This window comes from Oncorhynchus mykiss, chromosome 9, assembly GCF_057628025.1.
Source record: "Oncorhynchus mykiss isolate SJ-2025 chromosome 9, ASM5762802v1, whole genome shotgun sequence".
NCBI lineage: Eukaryota > Metazoa > Chordata > Actinopteri > Salmoniformes > Salmonidae > Oncorhynchus > Oncorhynchus mykiss.
In genome coordinates this window covers 27,327,743-27,354,763 of record NC_143030.1, presented here as the reverse complement: position 1 = coordinate 27,354,763, position 27,021 = coordinate 27,327,743, and the positions used below count along the sequence as shown (strand labels likewise).

Sequence of the window (27,021 nt, the reverse complement as noted above, 5' to 3'; positions counted from 1 at the left end):
ATGAGGTGCCTCTTCTTGTATGCATCTCTGTTTCAACGCCAATCATGCCGATGCTGTATCTGACCAAAATGTTCAATTTTGGTCTCATCTGACCAGAGCACGTTCTTCCAATCATAATTTAAATGACCTTTGGCAAACTCCAATCACTTGCGTCTGTGTCTTGGGGTCATTAAGGGCTTTCTTCTGGCAACCCTTCCAAAGAACCTGTGGATGTGGAGGTGGCGTCTGATGGTGCTTTTTGAAACCTGGTGACCCCAAGACGCCACCAAGGCCTGCAATTCTTTCACAGTGATTCTTTGGGATTTTGTTGCTTCTCTCACGATCCTCCTCCCTATGCTGGGGGGCAAAATGAATTTGTGTTCTCCACCCGTGAGGTTTTCAACTGTTCCATATCTTTTGAATTTTTTAAATAATTGCCCTGACAGTGCTCAGTGGTATCATTTGTGGATCTTCTTGTAGCCATTACCAGATTCATTTTGAACTGCCAGTTCTTTTCTTTTCTTCATGGATATTGTTACCTAATTTTTATACCCTAGTGAAAAAGGAAGTGATGTAATGGCTCAATATAGTTCCTTAACACTTAAATAATAACATCTAATTTTGGTAGATGTTACTTACAATAATATTTAAGGGTGCCATTAATTGTGAAACCTTGATTTGGAGGACATTGATTGATAGATTTTTTTACCCCCTTTTACCCCTTTTTTTACTCCGTTTGTTAGTGGTCTTGTCTCATCGCTACAACTCCCGTACGGGCTCGGGAGAGACGAAGGTCGAGAGCCATGAGTCCTCCGAAACTCAACCCAACCAAGCCGCACTGCTTCTTAACACAGCGCGCATCCAACCCGGTCAGCGTGCACTGCGCCCGGCCCGCTATAGGAGTCACTAGTGCACGATGAGACAAGGATATCCCTACCGGCCAAACCCAGACGACGCTAGGCCAATTGTGCGTCGCCCCATGGAACCCGGAGTCTCTGGTAGCACAGCTAGCACTGCAATGCAGTGCCTTAGACCACTGCGCCACCCAAGAGGCCCCGGACATTGATTTTCAATTAAATCAATAAATGATTTTGTGGGGTTCCATTGAAACATTAATAAAGTACAGTATTTTTCACATGTTGGTATTTTGAGTTTATCTCTATAATTATATGGTTTATATTTTTTTAAGTATTGTTTGTGCATTGCCAGTCAGGGGTGCCTGTAATTTTGGAGCCCACTGTATGAGTTATGCTGTTAGAGCTTTTGCGCCGAATACACTGTGGTATTAAAGATGTCACGTTTATGGGCATGTTGCAGCAGTGTGTAGGAGGGAGAATCCAAAATGTGGGAAGTGTGCAGGAGGACATAGGACAGAGGAATGTGTAGTTTTGGTGGAAAAATGTGTGTGTTTAAACTGTAGTGTTGCCCATGTTGTTGGGGATCAGAGGTGTCCGGTGTGAGAGAGGCAGCTTGAGGTGGCCATGGTCAGAGTAGTGCAGAAGATGTCATATGCTGAGGCAGTGAATAAAGTAGAGGAGGGTGGATCATGAGTGAGGGATTCTGAGAGTATCCCTGTGAATAGTAGATATGTGCCAGAGCAGAGGGATAGGCCAATAAGTGATATGTGTTAAAGTAAGGTTAGCTTCTTAGCGCTCATAGCAATGGTTTTTTAAACTGTTTCACGGAGATGGAACGTATGTCACAGAAAACAGATGTTGTGGTGGCAGCTGCAGAGAAGTACTTGGGGGTACTTGAGTGGTAGTGCCCTGTTTTGGCAGAGGGTAAGATCTGATAGGGTTAAAGTAGTGGAATAAGGTGGTGGGTTTTATTGAGTGTAGGGTTAGTTGGTAGGGTAACATTCGTATTTTTATTACATTTTTCCCTATTCCCGTTTTGTAACACAAACTGTAATGGATGTATACTATAGTTCAGTTGGGGGCGATAATGCAACATATTGGATGCAAACCGCGATTAAACCTCACCGAAGAAGAAGAAGAAGAAGAAGAAGAAGAAGAAGAAGAAGAACAAGCTGTAACTTTCAAAGACTTGGCCTTTATTGTTTGACCTGTCATGATCTATTGCCTGTTTGTTTTTTTCTCATGAAATTATTATGATTATTATAATAACATAAATGGAGAATTAAATAGAAACGACATTATCCAACGTCCAGTGAGGAATGACGTGTCACATTTTCCCGCACATTGAGCACTTTTGCATTGTGATTGGTTAAGCGCTATGCCAAAAAATGAATTCGAGAGTTGATTGGCTGACTTCCTCCATGCAAAGTCCCGGATCAAGCTCCCCTTCATAAATGCATGGCAATCTGATGCGGAACTAGTTGTTTAAACTAGACAAGTGCTCGCCGAGGATCTGTGCAGCTGCAAATAGCCAGGACATCATATAAAATGGTATTTATATATTTTTTACTCTTCGATGCTAAATCCATCACTTTATTCAACGGGTTTACCGTGAGAATTAGCACGTATTTGTGTTAGCTAGCAAAGGTAATATTCTTTAGCTAACGTTGGCTAGCTAGCTGACATTAGCTATTTGAATCCCTTGGCATTGGCTGGTTATAATCAAAACGCGATGTAGAATAAACAGGCTAATTAGACACACTGCTGTCTTGCAGCAATTGTTTAATACATAAAATAACCCATACCATAAAACTGTATTTCAGGCTGGTGGGAAGGCAGGAAAAGACTCCGGGAAGACGAAGACAAAGGCCATTTCGCGCTCACAGAGGGCGGGTTTGCAGGTGAGTGCGTTCATTTATTGCTTGCTAGCGCCAATGATAAAACGTGTGGTAATGTAGGCTAAATGTGTTAATTTGCGAACTATTTAACCATCTAACTAATATCGTGGCGGTGAATCTATAACCATTCAAAATGACACAATTTTCGAAAGATTATAATATGTTCGTAATCTGTTAACAAACTGCCAAGTAGGGTGGGAAGTCGCGCAAGCCTTCAGTGTAATTTGCTCGCAACTTACTGATGGCTGGTTGGGTAAATAAATGCCTATAACGTTTACCGTCCTGTTTTTCAGTTCCCCGTGGGTCGTATTCACAGACATCTGAAATCCAGAACAACGAGCCATGGTCGAGTTGGCGCGACTGCAGCTGTCTACAGCGCGGCTATTCTTGAATACCTAACTGCTGAGGTAACGCATGTTCAAAACACTCACTTTCATTTTGTTGCGGTTTATGGCACAAAACCATGCAGTACCATGTATGCAATCGCAGTTCACTCGAGTCAGTGATATTTACCTGCAAGCTCTTGAACTTCAGGTTCTGGAGCTGGCAGGAAACGCATCAAAGGATCTGAAGGTCAAGCGTATCACTCCACGTCACTTGCAACTGGCCATTAGAGGCGATGAGGAGTTGGATTCTCTCATCAAAGCAACCATTGCTGGTGGTGGTAAGTGCAGCAGTTATTGTTTCCCACTGGTATTGCTATTGTACCATTTCCCTGTTTTATATTTCATGTTTGAATCCACTGATTGTTTCCCTCTTTCAGGTGTCATCCCTCATATCCACAAGTCACTGATTGGAAAGAAGGGACAGCAGAAGACTGTATAACCCTGCAAACAGTGGCATGGGGTCATCTCAGGACATTCTGCTTCAATGTTTTGCTTGGTAGAACTTTAGGACTTTTTAAATGTATTAACTTGCATCTACTCATCTGAGGAAAAGTGGCTTCAGAGAAGCTGGTTTTGATTTTTGGCTTTGTTGATGTGTGCTGTTTTTATTGTGTACATTTTGGCATACCAGTGGCATTTCCATGTTTGAAGTTGTATTTGAATAAAGCGCCACGGTATTGTGCATCTGTTCCTTGTTTACGTCTTTTAGTGAGAATTTGTGCCCTATAAATCTGGGTTAGTCTACATGTCCCTAACTTGCAATGTGGGAAATACTATAATTACATCTCCAATCATGTTTATTTCATGGATGTTAACTTTTCCAGCTCCTTTGTAGGTGACTGACCAGGATTGTGTGGACTGGTTCATGTGCTGGCACAACCTTGAATGACATCAAATGCCATGTTTTGTTGCTCAAGTGCACCCCCTAAGGTAAAAGTTTCATAGCCCATTGGTGGGCAATGGGTGGCTTGGATCTGAGCCCATGCCATTCTTCAATGTCAATCTTGATGGGACCATTTATAAATTAGACATACTTTGTGTCAACTTCTGTTTCTGGCCTGCAAATTGCTTTTGACAAACGGTGGTGTGTCTGTGCAGCCCTTCAATTAATATTTAAACCTTGTGGCCCTCTAGCTGACATTCCCATCCTGATGTAGCCTCTGTCCAGGTGTTCCTAAGGGAGAAATTGTATGGGTGTGAGATTGGCATGCTTCAGACAGTTGGAGCCTGTTGCTGCATCAGAGATGATCAGAAAGCTCCCTTGCGGGAAAGACTCTTGGTGAGCCTTCACACAGCAGAAATATTGCTGCTGTGAATGGCAAATGCATAAAAGAAGCTTTAACTTTGAATATAGAACTCGTCAGTGGGATTTTAGTCTTTAACATGACTCCCTAATAAAATGACAGCACATTTGTGCCACTGTCTACATGCTTTTGATACATTGCATCAAACGATCTACATGTTCTCAGTGGATGTGTATCTCTAATTGTAAATGTTTAACTGAATAGGTTCAGGTAAATTATGCTCAATGTCTTCTATTTTGTCCACAAGGGGTCACTTGCACCATGGAATATGTGACAGTACTACCAACATTCAGCCGCGGGACGATTATTTATTTTTTTCTTGAGCGAATGATCGGGGACGGAACATGATAACAAATAATCTGTAGACTTCAAATTGACCGCAAGAAGCCCAAACATATATTTGACAAACATTTCAAACCTTGTTACTTTTACGATCACGTGTCTACGCGTGGGAACAGATTTCCAAAATAAAAGCAACTTGGAGCTAATTTCCTGGTCTTATGTCCAACAATTAAAATTATAAATAAAACTGTGCTGCTAGTTGGGGAAACCTGCAATAGCAGTTACCCACAGATTAGATTTTTGCATCTAATTAATGAATACTTGTTTGAAAAAAAAAAAAAGGATCACTTCTTGAATTGCTGATGAAGTTAAATGGAATCAACCAACACCTGAATGTTCTCTAGGCCTATCTGTGTATCTTTTCAGTCAAAGGCACCGGGGGAGGGGGATGTCAGTAGAAATCATTTTTTGAGGAGTAACACTTTATTAATGACAATAGATTTTCAGTGGGTTATGACAGGGCCGGGAGTGAGGTAACTAGACCGGTGTGCGTGCGGTATGACAAAGGCAGGCGTTTGGCTTGAGTGCCGACGACATTTCTCACCAAGTTACTCGCCTGAGGAGATGCTGTTTGGAGATATGTTGGCAGAAGGGAATACGGTTATTAATAATTGTTAAAGATTGGTTATAAACATGCACAATGTCAAGTTCCAATTATAATTTTTCATAATGGATTATACAGTTTATATATATATACACTATGTCAAGAACTATATAAACTAAATCATATTGACCACCTACCTCTTTCACCAACATGGATTGTATTTACTAGGAACCAAACAGAAGCCAAATGAATGAAACAGGGAGGGACCTACTTGGATTTGTCCAATATAAACTTGTTTTTCGTTGCTACGATATTGACTAATGAATAAACCCGGCTAATTTGAGAGTGGTTACAGCAATGTCCATTGGCATTCTTTTTGTTCTTGATTGATAAGAAACTTGGTTAACTTGAACATGCTCAAACAAGGAGATCATTTGTAGGGTCCATCTCATTGCACCTGTTGGCAGGGTTGGTAAGGCTACTTTATAAATGTAATTAGTTAGGTACTAGTCACCGTTCAAATGTAATGTAACTTTTGGTTTACACATACTCAGTAACATAATCGGATTACTTTCCTTTACTCTTGGATTACTTTCCCTTTAAGAGGCAGTAAATGAAGACAAAAAGGATCCAACACATTTGGTGTGTCATCATAGTGGTCTCTGACTTGTGGTCAGACTCCCTCAGCTGGAACAAACAAAAACTTTTTTCGACGCTGACTTTGTCATTGAGAAAACAGAAAGGTGTCAATGTATTTTTTAGCCTTTCTGAATTTAAAAGTAATCCTAGAAGTAATGATCTATTTTTTCAAAAGAATCTGTAATCTAATTACAATATTATTACAGTTACAGTTTAAAAAAAAATCAGATTACAAAAAAACTCCCCAACCCTGCCTGCTGAGCCGTTGATGGCATGGCAGCTCCTCTCATAGACACATCAGTGTGCCCTCCAGCGCCCTGCACTTCAGGAAGGATTGCCTACAATCCTCCAGGTCCCAGAGTTTCAACTGATTCATTAACAGCAATGAGCACAGACAGGCACCCTCATTTCTTTAAGGGCAAGCCAGGCAGCCCGGAAACAGCCGGGATCACTAGTGATATGATCATATATTTTCTTCTGTCAAGGCAGGAATAAGAAGAGTATGAGTTGGAGAGCTGTCTGTCAGCCTGTGGGCATGACAGCATGGCCTGTTGGCTCCATGATTCAGCCTGGTGAGATTGGTGAGGGTATAGATGAGGTGTTGATTGTCTAGTCTTACTAGTGGAGGCTGGTGGAGGCAGAAATAGGAAGGACAGGCTGATTGGCTTTACAGATTTGCTGTTGAATAAAATGGCCAGATCAAAAGGTTAGTTCACAATCTCACTGGGTCATTGAAGACCAAGTCCCATACTACACCTACACTGAGTAAGAAACATTTTACTGTGGTAAGTTAACGTTAGACCACTATAAGAACATTAAAGTATATGTACTCTTTTAAATAGATAATCCTCAATTGTCGTCTGATTGTCCTATTGATTGTTTATTTTGTATCCGTGATGAAAACTTGTTGGCTAATGAGTCTTTTCCCCGATCAAGACCATTCCAGTCCACACAGTTCACGAACCGAGAACCGGGCCAACAAAGCACCGTAGCACTGAACCATTAAGTCAATTAAGATGAGAAAGAAAGGGGTCTCTGCGTTCATTTGTTTTCAATTAGTTTGCAGAGGCTTTGAGGCTGTAGAGTTGGGTTGCCTCCCAAATGGCACTGTATTCCCTATAAGGTGCACTACATTCCACCAGGATCCATACAAAAAAAATTGTGCACCAAATATGGAATAGGGTGCCATTTGGGACACACCTATTATGTTTCCCTACGCCCTGCTGGAAACTATCCCCCACATCTTGGGCCTTCAGAGAGGGACAGGGAGTATTTCAGGTTCATGACGCTTTCATGGAACATGCATATCAGCATGTCATCACGAGATTATGGGAATTTACTACTGACAAATGGAGGAAAATGTTGCTGTGCAAGACAAAGTGATTTCCTTTGAACTCTTATGAACCTTTGAATCCAGTATTACAGAACTGATATTAAATTATACTATATATGATATAGAATGTATTTATATAGTATATACAACATATTATACATTTTTAAACGGGAGTAATTGAATAGGTTAAGTAGACTTGCATTAGAGTTGAATAACCTTTTTTATTTTATTTTTTACATGAACTGTATGTTAGGCCGTTAATGTTTAAACTTCCTTACGCCATTACAGTTTTGTGACTACTTATCCTGGTGTTAAAGCTCATTGTTAAAATGTTATAACTGACAAGATAATGCCACATAAACTGAATATATTTACTATCCACATGAATTTTTTTTGCCTGCATAAATACCATAATATAAAATCTCCTTCCACATCACATCTTGAGGGAGCTATGTTTACCGGTTAGTAAAAAGCTATGTGTCGTTTGACAACAGTTGGGAAAGACAGTCAACAGGCATACTGAATTCAAGATTGGTTTTTCTCTTCCTCTTTCATGTTCAACACTTTGGTCTGTGTGGTGGCAGGTGGCTGGCTGGTAGCATTTGAATGCTGAGCAGGTCAGGTTCTACTGGTTTCAGTCTCCCTGGTACCACCAGCAGACTACACACTAAATCCAACTCACCAGAACAGACATACAGCAGTATTAGAGAGCAGATCTGTAATCTGTTTTCAGAGGACAAGATTCCATTGAAAGTTGGAGTTCAATAGATTTGTCTAGTTTTTTCCCCTGTGTGTGTCTCTCCCTCCTTTCCTGTGGGGTTTTGTGGCAGGGCATTGTGTGTGTGTGTGTGTACATGTGTGCTTGTGAGGGAGAGTGTCTGCGGGCTCACACAGACTGGGGTGGGCTGCCAGGGGTCACGGCTCACTGGTCCTCCTAGAGAGAGAAAGAGAGACAGTGCCAAACCCCACCGAAATCAAAGACCAGGTCTAGGATTGGGACTCGTTCCAAAAAAGGGATGGAGCAAGGTCTGGGGTTGGAAGAAGGTGGGAGGTGCCAGGAGGGGAGGGGGGGAATAAAAACAATAATCAAACCCGGGGCGTCTGGGGACCCAGACGTTTGGGAACCCTTTATGCGGCCCTTGCCTGGTCCCCGTCTGTATGGAGACCTAGGGGGATCCCCCCTACCCCCTGCCGCGCTCCCCTCTTCTCCCCATCCTCTTTGATGTTTGCTTGCTTTTGTTCTTTACATAACTTGATCTGATTTTTGAAAAGCTAATTTGTATGCCGCTTTTGGGGCGACAGAGCTGCCACCCAGAATTCTACAGGAGAGCTGACAGCAAGGTCAACAAGATTGGCCACACAGAGAAAAAGAGCCGGGACACAACTAAGCTAAAGCATATGATAAATGCTTTTGAATTATTGTCACTGGGGGCAAATTTGATGACAATGGCAGATTAGTCTGGGTGGATGAAATCTCTTGGCAAATGGGAGGCGGGGATGCTTCGGTGGTCGCCATTCACTATCAATTTCCTCACAGAAAATAGAAAGTGCATACTGGAATTACCTTACCTTAGGTTCAACTATTTTTTAGTTTTTGCTTTCATATCATGTCCAACTCTTAAATGTGTAATGCAATTCATAAAAATGAATTTCATTCCCAAAGCACACAATGCATAATTCAAATAACCAATTGTAAGTCACTTTGTAAAACAGAAAACACAAATGAGCCTTCTCATTGGACACCTACAGGTAATCATCCTAAAAATGATTAGTCATTTCTTGTCACACCGAACGCAACTCTAGAGCCAGTGCAAACATGTGGATGCAAAGGAACACTTTTCTTTGTGATGTCAGCATTTAGGGGTCCTTTGTCGAGAACAGTCTGGAGCATGCCTTTGGGGAGAGAGGGAGGGAAGGGGGGGGGGCTGAGACGGAGAGAAGGACAACAGGGTGGGGGGGGGTGGGGGTGGGGGGGTGAGACAGAGAGAAGGACAACAGGGGGGGGGGGGGGTGAGACGGAGAGAAGGACAACAGGGGGGGGGGGGGGGGTGAGACTTTTCATCAACCTTCAGCTTTAATGACTTCCTTTAGGTGCTTTTTGACTGCCTTCCAGAGGGGCAGCGGGAGGGAGGGAGCTTTCTCTCCAGACTTGGCCTCATGCCAAGATGACAATCAATGTCTCTGTGTGTCTACTGTGGGAGATTATTTCGGAGGTCTCTCCCCCACTGCCCCCCCTCACCCTTCCTCTCTTTTTTTATTGGAGGAAATGGTATTTGGAAGCTACAACAGGATGTCCCATGGCTGGCTATGACTGAACTGTTTCAACCCCCCTCCGCATCCCTCGCTTCCTCATCCCTCCGTCCTCCCTCCATCCTCTCTCTTCTGTGGCTGGACATTGTGAAATGGCTTAAATTAATCCAGGATCCCTAAAGCAGAACCCCCCCCCCTCTTTCTCTCGCTCCTTTAGAATCCCAGTGAAATCAGACAAATGAGTAATGCTTCTCTTCATCCTCCTCTCGTCTCCACCGTCTCACTCCCTCTCGCAGGATTATCATCTAGTCACCGGATGGTGTCGTTGCCGCGGACGACGCAATGGTGTTTCTGCCATAGAATTACAATACTAGACATCAACTTTCTGATGTGTTAAAGGTCAGCCATTTTGGTCATGGAGATGGTCAACCATGGCTTGCCAGTGCTGTGATAAAATAGTGTGAAATAATTAATTTGAAGAATTTATCTGCACGGTTTATTTTTTTGCTAGCCAGCCAGTTTTAGAAAAAAGTATAGAATTATTAAAATGAACTGCCATTATACCAACATTCTATTCAAACAATGCAGTCAATCCACAGCCATACACTGGCTGAAACCAGTTGATAGGATTTTTACAAAAAAATATAAATGCAACAATTTAAGATTTTACAGTTCACATAAAGGAAATCAGTCAATTGAAGTAAATAAATTAGGCCCTAATCTATGGATTACACATGAATGCGAACACATATGCAACTGTTGGTCACAGACACCTTAAAAAAAAGGTGGGGGAGAGGATCAGAAAACCTGTCAGTATCTGGTGTGACCACCATTTGCCTCATGCAGCACAACACATCTCCTTCGCATAGAGTTGATCAGGCTGTAGATTGTGGCCTGTGGAATGTTGTCCCACTCCTCTTCAATGGCTGTGTAAAGTTGCTGGATATTGGTGGGAACTGGAACATACTGTTGTACACATTGATCCAGAGCATCCCAAACATGCTCAACGGGTGACATGTCTGGTGAGTATGCAAGCCATGGAAGAATTGGAACATTTTCAGCTTCCAGGAATTGTGTACAGATCCTTGCGACACGGGGCTGTGCATTTTCATGCTGAAACATGAGGTGATGGCGGCAGAGGAATGGCACGACAATGGGCCTCAGGCAATGTTCCCTAAAAAACATTCAGACGCTGAGCAAATTTCAGGTCTGCTGAGCGCAAACCTGAAAGTTGTGAAAATTCTGTGCAACTTCCAGCACACGTTTACTGTGAACACTGAGGCTGTACCCGCTTTAAGTTTGTTTTAACAGGGGCCAAGTAGGATATTTGACAATAATGTAGGTCTACCAGAGTCTACAATCAAAAACAAATGGAGAAAATGCATCCCTTAACATTTGTAACATGGAAATAGCAGTCATATCATTCAGCCTACAGTAGCAGCCAATGTGTGGAGCTCAATGTAGGCCTACATTGGAAAAAAAACATGGAGCTTGACGTTAACCTGTTAATCCACTTGTCCTTTAGATAAAGGTGACTGAAATTGTGTTTGATGCAAGAAACTACTTTACAAAATAAAATGCATTATTTAGGGGGTCTGTGGTTGTGAGGCCATTTAGACATACTGCTAAATTCTCTAAAATGGAGGTGGCTTATGGTAGAGAAATTGAAATTAAAATCTCCGGCAACAGCTCTGGACATTCCTGCAGTCAAGCATGCCAACTGCACGCTCCTGCAGAACTTGAGGCATCTGTGGCATTGTGTTGTGTGACAAAAATGTGCATTTTAGAGGGCCTTTTTATTGTCCCCAGCACAGGGTGCACCTGTGTAATGATCATGCTGTTTAATCAGCTTCTTGTTATGCCACATGGATGGATTATCTTGGCAAAGGAGAAATGCCCACTAACAGGGATGTAAACAAATCTGTGCACAAAATTAGAGAGAAATAATATTTTTGTGCAAATGGAAAATTCAGGGCTCTTTTATTTAAGCTCATGAAACCAACACTTTACATGTTGCGTTTACATTTTTGCTCAGTATAGATAAGTACTGATATTGTATCATAATAGCACACACAGCTTTACAAGAAAACAAAAGGGTTTACATTAAATATATTATATACATCACCTGACTTACTTTTATTTTCCTGCACAAGTAAAAACAGGATTATGCCTCTGCCATTCATTCCAAATAGACTGGTTTGGATTTCTCCCTGACCAATATGGCTGCCATTTTTCACCCCATTCTGGAACGTTGAGGGATATGCCATAGCCCTGCTACTAATTTCAAAACAAATTTTGTCACATGCTTTGTAAAACAGTGAAATGCTTACTTACGAGCCCTTCCCAACAATGCAGAGAATTTAGAAATAATAGATAAGGAATAAATGCACAATGAGTAACGAACGATAACTTGGCTATACACACAGGGTATGGTGTCAGCTGCAGTGAATCACAATGAGTGTAGAGTTCAAGAGAGGAGCTTAAGAAACCATGGCTGAAAAAACCCCATCTAAAAACACACTGAGGAAAGGAGTGGGAAAACGATTGAAGGATCCAGCCATGCCCAATCCATAACTATCATCGTGCGACAAAAAGCAGCTGGACAAGCTCTGAGGATCAGGCCTGTTGCCTTGCAGCCTGCACCGTCATGTATATGTATACATACTGTATACTTAAACCAGACCATTGAAAAGCAGCTTAAGTGAAAGGCAGATATCTTTGAATTGATGCAATTGGCAGCACTGCTTAGACCACAACCAAACAAGATCCTCTTCCTAAAATGGCGTGATACGATAGCAGTATACTCCCTCTTAATAAATCACTGACAAACAGGTCTGCCAGCAAAACAAGTGTATCCATACACAACAGCTTGTGGAATTGTCTTTAAAAGGGGACTCCAGCAAAAATGAAATATTATAAAATGATTATTTAAGCCATTTCAATCTTTGTCATTAAGCAACTTCCTAAAGGCAAACAACCTGCATATAAGAACTGATCATTTTTTTTGCAACAATAGTGACTTTTGTAAATTACTTCTAGAACTATAATGTCTCCTTAAGACTTCTGTTGGGATGACTCTTTCCCGCCGCTGCAAATACAGTGTGAAAACAAACGGTCAATGGACAACTGGAGTAGCCTCTGGCTCCTACACGAGGTGGAATGGCAGAGTAAGGCGTATGATGGCGCCGTGTTAATGCGATTAGAATTGTAATCGCATTCTCAAAATACCTTGGCACCACCATCGTCCAGCTGCTCCAATTCATTAAACAGCTGCTGAAAATGTGTTAAGTTGGCTGGCTTAGCATGTCCGTTAGTGGCCATGGCCTTCACATGTCCAACACTATACCAGCGACTCCCTGGACGCATCGCAAATGGCACCCTATTCCCATTATAGTGCACTACATCGTTAATAGAATGTAATTTGGGACACAGCAGAGTTGTCCTTACAGACAGGAAGGTCCTTACCGTGCAGGTTGTAGGGGGTACAGCTCAATAGTCTAAAGTGGCATTCTCCTCTCCCTACTTCTCTCTCAACCACACGGATCAAAACTAACAGGAATATATGTGTGTTGCAGATAGAAATGTAATGAAGAGCAGACATAATTCCATATTCTACATGACAGAAAAATCATATCCGGTTGAGACACATTTCTATCTGCACACACTCCTGGACAGGGCCCAGGACAGCTAACCTTGGCAGCGAGCTCTGAACGAATCTGAGAGGATTTCAATTGGCGAGCAATACAGTGAACACGAGCTGAAAATCCTATTTTAAAAAGGTTATTTCCCTGATAAAAGGCTTGAGCATGATACTTCCCCATCCCCGCCACAAAATGGGGAGTCTGGATGCCTTCCAAGCGTTTGTCCGACCACCTACATTGACAAACCTAAAAACCACGTGCTGCACAAATCGTGTCAGCTAATTAAAAGAGGGGATCAACATTCTGACCTGAGACCTGTGTTATGTATAAAAATAAATGGTTCATGAACTTTTCCCCTTTTACAGTTGCTTTTAATGTCTCAGTGATAAACTAGGGTCCTGTTCAGGGAGTGTACTTCTCATGCTACAGAAACGGCACATACTGTGGGCTCCTCCCCCACGGCCTGGAAAAGGCTACCCATTTACTTTGTCTCGAAGATTCAGGATTCAAAACATCCTGAAACACTGGGCATTTGAAGATCCACTGAGAAATAAATCAACACTTTGTTTAAAAGGAATAGTGGCGTTTATACAGTACTTAGTGGCTAGTTGAAGAAAACTAGGGTAATCAAATGATCACTTTGTCATTGGATTTCAGTGACATGAATGAAACCTTGAACCACACAAAACACAATGTCCTCACAAAAAGGAATTGCAACTGTGCATTTTATAGGAAATAGTCTGCAAGTTGAAAACACACAGTAAATGGGTCAGATCTGGTAGAACTGACAGCAGAGACTGAGACAATAAGTTCCACATTCAACCCAACACAGAACTGCACTACATTGCAACCTCATGTACCCCCCCCATACATCTCAAGAGGCAAGAGACGGGAGATTGAGATGACTGCTAGTGCTAGATATACAGATGATAACCGAGGGGGTGTATTCAATAGGGCGAAATGTTTGAATGATGCAGATAGAAATGCAATGTATACTGTAGAGCAGAAATGACTGCCTATGCCTATTGTTCTGTAACGTTGCGCCATCCTGAACAGACACGTCCTTTTGAAAAAAAAAAAGTATTGTATAACTATTCCCAGCACTCACTTCTCTCCAAATAGAAGCATTCATATACATTAAGTCTACAAAAAAATTACGAACACCTGCTCTTTCCATAAGACTGACCAGGTGAATCCTATGATCCCTTATTGATGTCACTTCAATTCGTGTAGATAAAGGGGAGGAGACAAGTTCAAGGATTTTTAAGCCTTGAGAAATGGATTGTGTGTGGTATTCAGAAGGAGAATTGTCAAGACAAAATATTTGTGTTTGAACAGGGTATGGTAGTAGGTGCCAGGCGCACCGGTTTAAGTCAACACGGGCCAGCATCCCTGTGGAACGCTTGACACCTTATAGAGTCCATGCCCTGACGAATTGAAGCTGTTCTGAGGGCAAAAGGGGGGTGCAACTCAATATTAGGAAGGTGTTCCTAATGTTTTGTACACTCTGTGTATACAGGAAGTAATCGTGTTGCCCTCCCAAATTAGAAACATGGGGGGAGCAGTGTGGTCATTTAGTTATACAATTCAAATGGCAGACTAATTAGAAGATAGTCAAGAATAGTGATGAAATCAACCCAAAAAATTTGCTGCATGTTGTGGATCCACCAGAAGCCAGTTATAGCTTTGACTAAAACACATGATTGTAAGCTACCATTGTTTAAAATACCAAAATGTTATATTTTTTCCAACCCTCCAAGAAATGAAAGATGACATTAATAATCACAACGTTTATATACAAATAAACAATATCCCAACCAAAACCAAAATCTTTGGGCTTCGACAAAAAAAAAAAAAAAAGAGAAATTACAAAATGGCATTGCAACAAAGTCAAAACAAACAAAAAATGTTACATTTACAGTGACTAACTATTTTTACCACAGGTTGCACATGTTCTCATCTGTACAAAACACAGCATTTGTATTGTATGTCCTAAGAATACACAAACTCATAAGACTGACATTGGTCAAGAAAAAAATGCAACATATTCTGCCTTTGCGTGGCCCTGTGAGCAGCTACAACCACTGGTATTCCTGTTGAGGCATCGCTCTCAGCAGACAAAATTAACTTCAACTCCTCAGGTTAGCAAAAAGGACAAAGTTACACAAAAAAAATAAATCAGTTCAGTTCTCAATTCTAATGCACAACTTTGATTTGGCAACGGAGGTCACCGTGAAATAAATAAGATTCAGTCTTACATACGTAAGAGTACAATTTTTCCTCCTAAAATTCCAGGATTCAAAATAGTTATTTTAGCTCAGGCCTGCTTACAATACTGCCCAACCAAGCAAAAAAGGCAGTAACTGCTCATTTGGTTGAAAATGTGTTATTTTTGCAACATATACATGCTTAATCATGTGGACATGTATCCTGTCTCTATTGTATTTTGTAGAAAATGGGGGTCATGTTAGCAGTAACTGCATGAAGTTACTGTGAAACCAAAGGTAAATAAAAGCCATTTCTATCAGTTCCACGCTATGAGCAGTTAATGCCTTTTTGCTTGGTAGGGCAGAATAGATTGATCAAACACTAGGCTTGGTTTCAACTTGAGCAGCGGAATACAAGTGAGAGCTTGTAAAAACAACATGCAGCACACTTTGGAAATTTGCCTCGTCATTGTCCAATACATCAATTAAAGATTTGGTACCAAGAATGGAATATACAATTGTGTTAATTTCAACAATTTGAGTTCATGATTTGTCTTCAGCTCGTACCGGTGGGCACTGATAACAATTATTGTTTTGGAGGAGAGGGTAGAGTTGCCGTCTTCATATAGAGGGACGTTTGATTGCCATTCAAGTCATCCGTCACAAGATAATTTAAATCTTAACGTTGTGATGACAACGCGCTGCTCCACCGTCCTTCCAGAGCCAGAGAGATGCATGTTGTGAAGTGCTTGCACAAGACTAACTCAGTGTTGCTATTCTCTCTCTCTCTCACACACACACACACACACACCTCAATAAATAAAGACCGACAAACGTGGTAAGGCAGTGTTGAACATGCACCATTCATCACAAAGAACGCCAAAAAATTCAATACATGGTAATAATATGCACATTAGTTTTAAAAGCAAGGTCACTGTTTCTTTACCACGTTTTTTTTTTGTGAACTGTGGAATTTTTCAAGGCTTTCTGGGTGATATTCCTGGTCGACAGGACTCATCTCCAGGGTGACACGACACGCCGATCCGGTCTGTGCTTACGGGCTACCCTGGTCGCGTGGAGAGACAAGATCCAACGAGCATTGTGGAGCGACCAGAAGGCCAGGCACTAAGACCCGGGGCAGGGCCCGGCCGTGGCAGGTCATCTTTTTGCGTTGCAGTGAAAAGTACATTTTTGGGGAGTGGGGGGGAACAAAAGAGGAAGATTCCTAAGTTCTTCCAACATTGTTCCTTGCAACAGCCAGCAGCTCCAAGACCTCATGACGTTCCAGACGTTTCTAGGTAACTCTGGAGCTTCCGCACCGTAGTTTTGTCCAGGGAGCAGAGGTCAAAGTCAAAAGTGGTGTTTGTGATGTGGAAGTGTCCAGTCTCCTCGATGAGGTTCACTATCTGTGAGGGGAAAGAAGTCACAGACAGAAAGTCAACAAACCCTTAGACTACAGTCTGTAAACCCTATTTCCTACCAAGTACGGAGGAATTGTACACATTTCCTTTGTTAAATCATCCACATTCAACATTAGGAAGTTGTCCTAATGTTTGGTATATTGACCAGCAGCAGAGTTTCCGCCCTATACAGTCTCAGGGAGCAGCCTAGTCAGACAATGTTGGACCGCACACTATACAATAGACTAATTCAAAACAAATTTGTGGGAAGAGTCATTGAAAGGTGGGTGGGCTAGTGTCGGTTTTTACTACAATGAATTTGGAATGGGGACCCCCCCTAATTCACTCCACTGTACTGTACTCCTTGCATGTGAACTCTATCAGAGAGGGAGAGGCCCGAATAGGAAATATGCTTTTTCCTTGGCTGGTGTCTTATTGGTTCCAGCTCTCCGCCGATAGGGAAGTGTGTGCGTGTGTATGCATCTATCTTGCAGTGATTACTGGAACTCCGGTGTTTGAAGCCGTGGCGGTGTTGTAACGTAATGGGTGACCCTAGCCTGATCCGTTTCATACTACAAAGCACCGGTTGGGCCTCCATGTGGAACGCATTTCTCCTCCCTCCCTCCCTGAGCGGCAGCCGGACCAGGAGTGCAGGGAGACTCGGCCAATTGTTATGACATGGAAGATAGAATTCAGATGCTTTCAAGTCGAGTGTCAACACACACCCCTCCCCCCGTATCTGGGGAGAAGGAACCACACCAAGATTACCGGACCTGGTTTTGGTCAGGTAGGACAGCACTTTGGCAGATGCTACAGAGTCATTTCTATTGAAAATAAACTGGCCACATTTTCTTGATTCTTCTTCTTAAAAAAAAAAAAAAAAATGAAATGACTCCATTGCGGTTTTTCCAAAAAGAGGCAAAATAGCATTGGGAGGTTGGAAAGTTAATCATTCACATGTCTCATATTCAGAGGCTGTGAAACACTGCTATGACACTGAAGTCTCCAAGCGCTCTGAGGATTAGCTTGATTATGCCGTGAGTTAGCGCTCGGGTCGCTGATGTTGTGCGGGGAGGAGTTTTTCCACCGATGCTCGGAGCCAAACTTCTCATTAGGAGAGCGAGCCCGCTCTTTGGCAACGGCGGCTGGGAATCTCCATTAATGCGGTCATATGATAGGCCTTGTGAACATAAGCAAGAGGACGTGTGCTTTTAGATGGAGTGGAGAAAAAAAAAAGGTTAACCAAATCATTAATAATTGCCAGACACCTATACGAAGTCCTCAATTATAATGTGCTGTGTAACAGATACAGCATGAAGCCCAAACAAAACGACCCTAGCAAGCGACATCTTCCATGCAAACATGAACCGGCAAACGTACGGGTTCATCCTCCGAGAACACATTTATTAGTACAGCAAACCCACACAAACAAACACTATTGGACCTCACCTGTTGGAGTATGTGCCTCTCTCTCAGTGTCATCAGTCGTCTGTGTAGCTCCACCAGCTCATCCAGGTAAGCCTGCGAGAAAGAGATGGAAAGCACGGCCCATCAGCATGGGGGAGTTGCACTAAACAAGACTTTTTATTTATTTTTTAAACTGGGTCAAATCCGAATGTCATGTACGTGAGCCGTGGTTTGATTTAAAATTTGCCTGGGACGACAACGATGCCAACTGCGTTGTCGCAAAAGTGCAAACCAAAGCAAACCTCAAACTTTCCTGTGTTTATTTGAACCATGTCCGTTACCTATTTACACCATTTGGGACTATGACAGGGAGACTAACCGGGCCAAGTTATGATTATCAGGAAGACCGTCTCCTGTCCATTTGCAAGAGCCTTGGTGACCGCAGGCACTTCAGTTTAGGACTGCAAATGTCCTGGCGACAACAAATGTCCTGGCTACAATACCATTCAATTACACTGATATGACCTTATCTCTGTAAAACCCCAACCACAAGGAAGCTACTCACCTTGTCACAGTCAATGTTTTTATTCTTATCCTGCTTTGTTTGCTTAATGGGGCTCTTCACCTCCAGTATCTGCGAGACATCAGGGTTGTATTCATCAGTACACAACGTAGCAATAAGTTTGGTAACGAAAAACAAGCGTTTATTAGGCAAGTTCAGGTAGGCCCCTCCCAATTTCGACCCATTTCCTTTCATTTCGTTTTTAGTGATTACGACCCAGATAAGGGATTATCATATGTACCCACTGGAAAACCACTGCTTTGTTTAAAATGTACACAACGGTCATTATTTACGAGTAGCATTGTGGCTGGCGCACGAGGGAAACGCATCCTGGGAATTATAGGATGCTAATAAGACTGATGTTTCCATACATCATTGGTGTCTAAAACCAACAACAACTGTGTTCAATTTCATAATGTTGATGATTTTATTGGTCTTACCTGGTTATTACTGGTGTTTATTAAAGGCGGGGGCTCGTGGCGAGAGTGGGGAGAGGGCGCTGAGCTGTTCTCACTCTCAGTGCCGTCACTCAGGCTGACCCTGCAGAAAAGGAGGATGACAACCATTGGAATACTATACAACTGTATTACTGATAATGGACCATTATTCAAATAGGAACATTTTTTTTTTGTGGTTTTTCCATCCAATCGAACCACACACACAGAGCACAAGGTCAGAGCAGCATCCCTGAAGCTATTTTGAGATGAAGAGCCTTGCTTAAGGGCACAACGGTAGAGGTAGTACCTGAGATGGCATATAATACTAGTAACCTTTAAGTTGCCAGTTCATTAAAGCCCCATTGAAAACGACCCTGGGGGCCCCCCCAAAGGGCCATGTTGCCATGACAATGGCCAGGCACTACCTACCGGCGGTGGCGGTGTGTCATGTGCGTGTGCATTGGTCGCTCCAGGTCAGAGTCCATGTCGTTGTCATCGTTGTCGTCCTCCTCCGAATCATCCTCGTTGTCGTCGGAGTGCAGGTCATGAATTATTGAACGAAGGGGACCCAACACTGTGTGTAGAGAGAGAGAGAGCGAACATTCGTAAAGAGGAAACAATTTGATAGTGACTAATCATGCCCAGTCTTGCAATTCCATCCATGGATTGTGTAGTCAGGTGTGAGGTTACCTGTGTGGGCTGTGGCAGGGACGGCCCCTACCTTCCTGCGGACGAATTCAGCCACTGTGTCCATGGAACAAAATCACAACATGGGAGTGAAGGGGAAGAGATGGAACATGTTATACCCCATTTGGGGTGGCCAATAAATATAAAAAAAATTGAATGATTGTTATTTCCAGGTGACCTGGAGAAAAGTGTGTATGCATAGGTTCTGGTGTTACCTTGGCGTTTGTGGCTGGCTGCAAATCCTGAACTGGAACTAGAGCTTGAACTGGCTGGACTGGGCTGCTCCGACTGGGAAGAGGAGAGGGGGAAAGAGAGATCAGTGACCCAGACACGATCTACTACATGGCAAATGTCAGTGCTCACAGAGTTCAAAGCCTTGGGTAGGGTGCAAACACTGGACACAAAACACTGAGTCCGCAGCCCACGCTTCAAGTCTAGTTAGGGGGTCATAACATTTCCACAGAGGGCCATGGTAGTGTATGTGTCACGTAGAAATGCTAGGGGATTGGAGATCAGATTTTTTTTTTGTAGATAATCTTCCATCCTAAAAAGGCATAACCGTGCTTGCTTCCACTGTAAATCTGGGCTTGTCAAACCCAAACATGGTAGACTTACAATGCTTCACAAGGTTGAAAGCAGTATTCACCCAAAACACACAAAACAGACAGTTGGGCAGGAAGGCAACCTTTGAAAGGTAGACTGCAGCATGTCAATATAAAACAAGGGAATTTGGTTCAATTTTCACATACAAAAGACAACATTTCTGGAGCAAGCCAGAAAATCCCAATTAAGTTCCCGCATACCCATCCACATGGCTGCACGCCCATATCAACTCAAGCGGTCTGGGGTGAATTTGGTCCTATTCAGAGCCATCATGCTGCCTAAATTTCATACCAACAAATTCTAATGAGAAAAACATATTGATCACTGGTCTCAACTGGGAAAGAAGTCTAACCTCAATGGAACTTCCTGGTTAAATAAAACCAGCAATTTATGAAGCCCTTCTTACATCAGCGGATGTCACAAAGTGCTGTACAGAAACCCAGCCTAACACCGCAAACAGCAAGCAATGGAGGTGTAGAAGCATCAAATACTTCCCAATTGTTGCAAGTCGTGTGCAAGTCCAGTATCAAATATAATTTTAACAAATACATTTAAAATCAGAGAATGACAAAAAGTTAACACGACCAACCAAACCACGTTTCTTAACACCCGCCTGCACCAATGTGTCGGAGGAAACACCGTTCACCTGACGACTGAGGTCAGCCTGCAGGCACCCAGCCCTCCACAAGGAGTCGCTAGAGTGTGATGAGCCACGTAAAGCCCCCCCCCCCCCGGCCAAACCCTCCCCTAATGCGGACGACGCTGGGCTAATTGTGTGCCGCCCTGTGGGGCTACGGATCATGGACGGTTGCGATACGGCCCGGGATCAAACCCAGGTCTGTAGTGACGCCTCTAGCACTGCCGGAGGCATCTGCAACTTCTCTACTGGATATGTGGCTCTCCCAACCATTCAATTTCTCCTTAGTACAGTTCCTACTGGGCTTATGGTTATAGGCTGCAATAATAGCTAATAAGAGTCCAGAAAGCCTATTAAGTGCATTAAATCCTTAGGAAGACAGTGCTCTGTAAGCAGGCGTGGCACCCCGGTGGCGTGAGTGGCAGTGATGAAATCCCTGGCATGGGCCAATAAGGAGAGAATGTGACAGGTTTACTGGCTGGGCTCCCAGGGGCTCCTGTATTTACAACGTACATGCACAACATTCACTCTCCCGTCACTGTAGAAACGCTAACATGTGTGGGTGAGCAATGGCTTGGTTCCAATACTTTGAAAATGCCTCCTTCCTTCATGTATGGGCTAATCACTAATTGATGGTATTATGTTAACCAAGACAATTTGAGTGAACAAAAAGGAGAGGGGTATATGAATTAAGAGACTATAGGAGGACATCATACATTATCATATCATGACACTCATAGTACCAGGGAGGAAGATGAGTGCCTAAATGTACCGATCTACTGTGCTCCAAATGACACCAGAAGTTCTGTTACCTATTACACCAACTTTCATATCCATGTCAGTCTAACAAAAAAGTTGTACATTTTGCCAGTGTTTTAAGTTAGTGCAAAGGGGGTGATAGTTCCTTTCAGTAGAGAAAGAGATGAACATCTGCAAGTTACCATTAAGTTAATCCTCCTTAGAAGGCGGCACAAAAGGAAATCTGAAGAAGCCATTAAAGTTAATCTGAATTAATTTGTTTACATTCCTCTCAGATGACCCCTTGGAAGAACCAGGCCTGGGTCTCTTGAACAATACCAAACTCACAGAAGTGTTCTGGCCCTCCAGCCAAGGCAGCACAAAGCAGTGATTTACAGCCAGGACAGGGCTGATACAAAATGTTTTCAGCTTATAAAACTCTTGATAGGGCCGTCTTATGAATACACCTGCTGCAACAAAGAAACAGTGGATTTAAAAATCGAATAGAGCCTGAATGGAGAGGACAAGCTATTTTCCTGAGGCAACAAAAATAATTAATTGAATTGGAGAATTTCCAGGTGATGGATCTATGCCTGATATGGTGGGGCTTCGGTTTCCTGTCTGGCCTGTGAGGTGTGCTGCAAGGCTGTGTACGATTTCCATTCCAAATTGGGGAAGAGTCAACAAACTTCCATTACCACACACACACAAAAAACTCCTCCTCCCCTCACTTCTACCAAGATCTGGGCTGAGTATTGATGCTGCCAAGTGTCTGGCTGGCAAGTGTAGGGGTAAGCCCATTAAAACCAAGCCCCCCTGTGGGGTCCCACAGAGTCATGAGGGAATCTTTGATGTTCTCGCTCTCCCTTTCTTTTTGGAGCATTTTACAGCCTGTTTGTCTGTCTGGGTGTCTCTGACATCAAATGCATGGTCAGAGGCCTCGGTTGTAAATCAAGAGGCTTTTCTCAGTCTTTGGTTGTCCAGCCAAAAACGAGAAACTTGTAAAAAATAAATAAAGGGCATTTCAGAGCGCCACGTTAAAATCATCTGGTCTGGCATTTGTGCTGTGTCCCAGAGAGAGAGAAAGAGAGCGAGTGAAGGAGAGAGCTGGAGATTACCAAGGCCTATCCCTTACCCTTCACCCGGCCTTGATTAATAGCAAAGCTGTAACGGTACGGTACATTACTTTTTTAAAAAGCTAATGAAAAAGTGACTTCAATCAAAACTGACAGACAGCAACTGTGGTGTAACAGCTGAAAAGATGCAAGAACCAGCCACTAGCTAAACATAAGACAGAACAAAATAGCCACACTGCTTAAAATTCTCACTACCATTGTAAAAATTGTTAGGTGAAACAGCACAGACATACTAAAGTCAACCACATGCCCATAAAATAAGGAAGAGTATTATTTGTCAGTGTTATATTTTAGCTGGCTCTTGAAGCACTGTGTGGGTTAAGCCAAACGTGACTAAGTCATCATTGGTTTCGTCCTCCATATCGCAAGAAATCAGCCACAACTCATCCCCTCAATATTTTTTAAAATGTAAATAAGCAGGGAAGACTGACAGAAAAAGGAATTAAAGGGATAGTTCAGAAATTACACAAAGACAAATTGGTTTCCTTACATACACTTACCATATAAGTAGTCCATGGACACGGTATGACAGCAATCCGTGGCTTTGGTTTAGTTTGTCACTGTTTACACATGCTAATGTTTTAGAATGTGGAACAAATCCCATTCAAGTCATACACCGAGTCGATACTCCCCTCGACCACACACTCAAATTGAGTCAAACATTCTTTCCCATTCACCACTATTGTAAGAGAGCCACCTTTGTCAATATTTTGTTATACAGGGTTACCTAAAACAGTCCGTGTTGTTCAATGTACATGTAACCTGCTAAAAATCCCAACCCACGGTTCGTAATGCTCCCACGTAGGGAAATATAGCCTGTGAGAAGAGCCCTGTAACTTCAAACTATTCGGTGGGGACCCAGTGTCAAAGTAGGCTACACGTAGTTATGTGTGGAAAATCTTTTATCACAGGTAAAACATTAACTTGTTTAGTATAGTGCATTTGTAACTCCACTCACTACTTGTAGCGTTAGTCTGCGTCGTTAGTTTTGGCAAGTGTAACGTTCCGGTCGGTAGCTAGCATATTGCTGCTAGCACCGTTATAAGTAGTGAGAATGCTCTGGAGCAGGCAATGTTGAAAAGTAATTGTTTGACATGTATTTCTTAAATATAGTTTTGTAATTGACTAAAATGAGCAGACAAGAAAATTGCGTTTCAAAAGGATTCTGCTGTGAGCTAATGTGGTAACCAAATGTTGCTTTACCCCCACACGCGGGCAGGGCCGCGTCATTCTAATACCGATGCGCGAAAAATGCTAATATCGGTCGGAAGTCGCGTGACTTCATTTTCGCATCTCCCAAGTCCTTTAAGGGAGTTGCAGCAATGAGACAAGGTAGAAGTTGGGGAGAAAGGGGGGAGGTAAACAAATAAATTGTATTTTGACATTTACATTTCACACCCAGCTAAAATAGTTATTTTCACAGAACATACCAAAACTTATTTGTAGGGACAAACAGCTGATGACTAAAGGCCAACACGGACTTCTTCCAATTCTCCAGCAGAGGTCTATGTACTGTAGTACTGTGTCCTCTCCAGCCAATCAGTAGCATTTGTTGATTAAGTATGAGCCAGGGAGAAATGGAAACTAGTAGGAGTGCATCCCTGGGCTAAAGACTACAAAATACCATGAGAAAAACAATACAGTATCCAGCAGAAGAAATAGGCAATGACAGACAATGCATCCAAGTGTGTGTGACCACATGGTTGTGTAACTGGGAGCTTTAAACCTCATCCAAGTGGAAGACTGAGGTGAAAGGCACTTTGAAGCTAAATGACAGATCATTTTGTCGTCTGATCTGTGGCCCCGAGACACCACACAAAGTAAAGACACATCTACTCCTTCCCCCGCTATGACATGCAACTTCCAGGATGTGTGTGTCTATGTCTGGTGACTGTAGAGGCTAAGGCCTAACCCTAGACAGCAACTCGAACCAAAGCAACCGACTTGCTTGCCTAGTATGGTTCAGCCCTGGGGAAAGCCTTCTGTAATTCGTTGTACTACACAGGAGAGCAAGGGGAATACGAGATGTAATTCCATTCAAATTCTAGAGGCGTGCGAGCAGCCACAAATCGCCTCCCTGGCTATGGGGGATACAGCCTCTTAATCTACGGGCCCGGGCTGCCAAATAGAGCCCTCTCTAACCCTGGTCTCTGAAACCGTATACCCTTGTTACAGTTTATGAACTTCTCTCAGATCCAAAGACTTAGTCAATCAAGAGGGCCAAAGATTAGCCTTCATTCAGAATTAAGAGGTCTTCTAGTGTGCTGGAGTCAAAAACACAGACAGAAACTGAGTAAATGGACCTCACGTGGTCCGAGTAAGAAACCCACATCTTAGATGTCCATTTTCATAGCACGTAAGGCCATTAGCCTATTTTTAATACTGCAGACATTTGATTTGCACCTAAACCAGGAAACCCACACGTCTTGGTTTAAAATGTTGCTTTTCAAAGTGCTTGTGCAAAAGCTGCAGCAACGGAACATCGTTAATGTGACAAACTCTCGCATGGTGGCGGCAACTTTGTTTGTAGTCAACTAACAATAAATTAAAATCAGGAAAAATACATGTCTTAAATACAGTATGTCCCTAGTAGTGCAGTTATATCCCCTTTGAAGCATATTTTCTTCACCTGTGCTGCCGCGCAGGGAAACTTTCAATCAGCCCAACTGTAACAAGGATAAACTGGTTTTAACAACTTCTCTTCCCAATAGACAGTAGAAGGCCCCAAAGAAACATCCACCATTATTTTCGCGAGAGAGCGCAGGCGCGAGAAGTGAGGACAAAAGGTAGGGAAACTTCAATAGCCGTCACCTCCGACAACAAACATGCAGCTGGTCTACTGGTTTATGGGCCAGGGATTTCTTCAGTACATCGTAAATCTCACAGCCATTCTGCTTTAGGGGCTTTTGTCTTGTCTTGCTCAAAGCCACCAAAGCAGACCTCTTATAGGACAATAAACGGGACTTTAGTATTAGGTTGCCCCCATCAATCTGCCGTCTCATCTCTTTCAGTCTACCGAAGCCACCAGTTATTTGCACCGACTCTTGCACCGGTTCTATGCACACTCACTGGACTCTACCCACACATTTTACACTAACGCGCCAACACACACCACAAACAAGTGTATTGACACTACAGACACTTTCACACGCTTCAAACATGCTGCTGCTAATCTGTTTATTATATATCCTGACTGCCAAGTCCCTTTTACCCATACCTACATGTACATATTACCCTACCTCGTGCCCCTGCACATTAACTCGGTACCGGTACTCCTTGTATATAGTCTTGTTATTATATTGTGTTACCATTTCATTTTTGTGCGCATTTTTGGACATGTGACTAATACAATTTTATTTGAAGTGTGATACAAGTACAAGATGAACATTGCTGGACTGGGCCAAAACGTCAGTTAATTCACTCTCAATTCAGTGGAAGGTTGATCAAACAAGGTCGTATTGATGTGAATTAAGGTGCCGTGCGCTTTCAGTTTGGTCATGTAGTAGGTCAATCTAACAAAAATGACTGTTTAACTCATGGACACTCCACAAACATAAAACCAACCACAAACCACCCTATTGCGCTGAGAAAGAGTCAGGAAGGCATGCAACATGTGCAGTGTACACAGCCTACACATTTTGTATTGACGAGGGACCAACTTGTGTACTATTGCGCAATAGTAGGCCAATGCTTACACCGAAGGACAAATTCATGAAACAGCCTGTGTTTCCAATACATGACAGAAGTTAACCTAAAATACAATCTGCTCATATGATCTACCCATGTGTAGTTGTGGGGCCTTCATTAGACTTTCTTCTTGTTACTTTCTCCCTCCCCTTTGGTAGTTCCTTGGTTTCCCCCAGGCCTACACAGCGTGGCAGAATCCCAGATCAAATGAAGGTTCGCGTTAGGCATAAGCAGGGATAGCCAGGACTGGGCCACCAGAGTCGTCAAGGCAGCTTGTGGAGGACCGACCACCTGGCATTTGTCTCCACTCGCCCTGCACCCACCCCACTTCCCATTTATGACCATTC

At 42.8% G+C, this 27,021-nt stretch overlaps 2 protein-coding genes across 3 annotated transcripts in view; one reads left to right on the top strand and one right to left on the bottom strand.

Moving 5' to 3' along the window:
• Positions 1–1,959: 1,959 nt before the first annotated feature.
• On the top strand, positions 1,960–3,802 carry LOC110531775 (histone H2A.Z). The gene is made up of 5 exons (XM_021615180.3): positions 1,960–2,387; positions 2,660–2,737; positions 3,028–3,141; positions 3,269–3,398; positions 3,498–3,802. Exons 1-5 carry the CDS (start codon positions 2,385–2,387, stop codon positions 3,557–3,559), a joined length of 387 nt encoding a protein of 128 aa, XP_021470855.1. The 5' UTR covers positions 1,960–2,384; the 3' UTR covers positions 3,560–3,802.
• A 10,078-nt stretch (positions 3,803–13,880) lies between these two features.
• The window catches only part of mllt3 (MLLT3 super elongation complex subunit), a 41,992-nt gene continuing 28,851 nt past the window's right edge, over positions 13,881–27,021 (bottom strand). For both annotated transcript variants that reach the window (XM_021615178.3, XM_090183867.1), the window contains exons 8-14: positions 20,089–20,161; positions 19,877–19,930; positions 19,616–19,760; positions 19,190–19,289; positions 18,753–18,821; positions 18,230–18,301; positions 13,881–16,786 (exon numbers count right to left, since the gene is read on the bottom strand). In XM_021615178.3, the coding sequence (XP_021470853.2) occupies positions 16,655–16,786; positions 18,230–18,301; positions 18,753–18,821; positions 19,190–19,289; positions 19,616–19,760; positions 19,877–19,930; positions 20,089–20,161 (645 nt within the window). In that variant the 3' untranslated portion in view covers positions 13,881–16,654. The remainder of the gene's footprint in view (positions 16,787–18,229; positions 18,302–18,752; positions 18,822–19,189; positions 19,290–19,615; positions 19,761–19,876; positions 19,931–20,088; positions 20,162–27,021) is intronic.

Coding starts and splice junctions, on each gene's coding strand:
- LOC110531775 (XM_021615180.3), top strand. Junction 3,142..3,268: donor TTGAATACCTAACTGCTGAG/GTAACGCATGTT, acceptor CTTGAACTTCAG/GTTCTGGAGCTGGCAGGAAA. Junction 3,399..3,497: donor AGCAACCATTGCTGGTGGTG/GTAAGTGCAGCA, acceptor TCCCTCTTTCAG/GTGTCATCCCTCATATCCAC.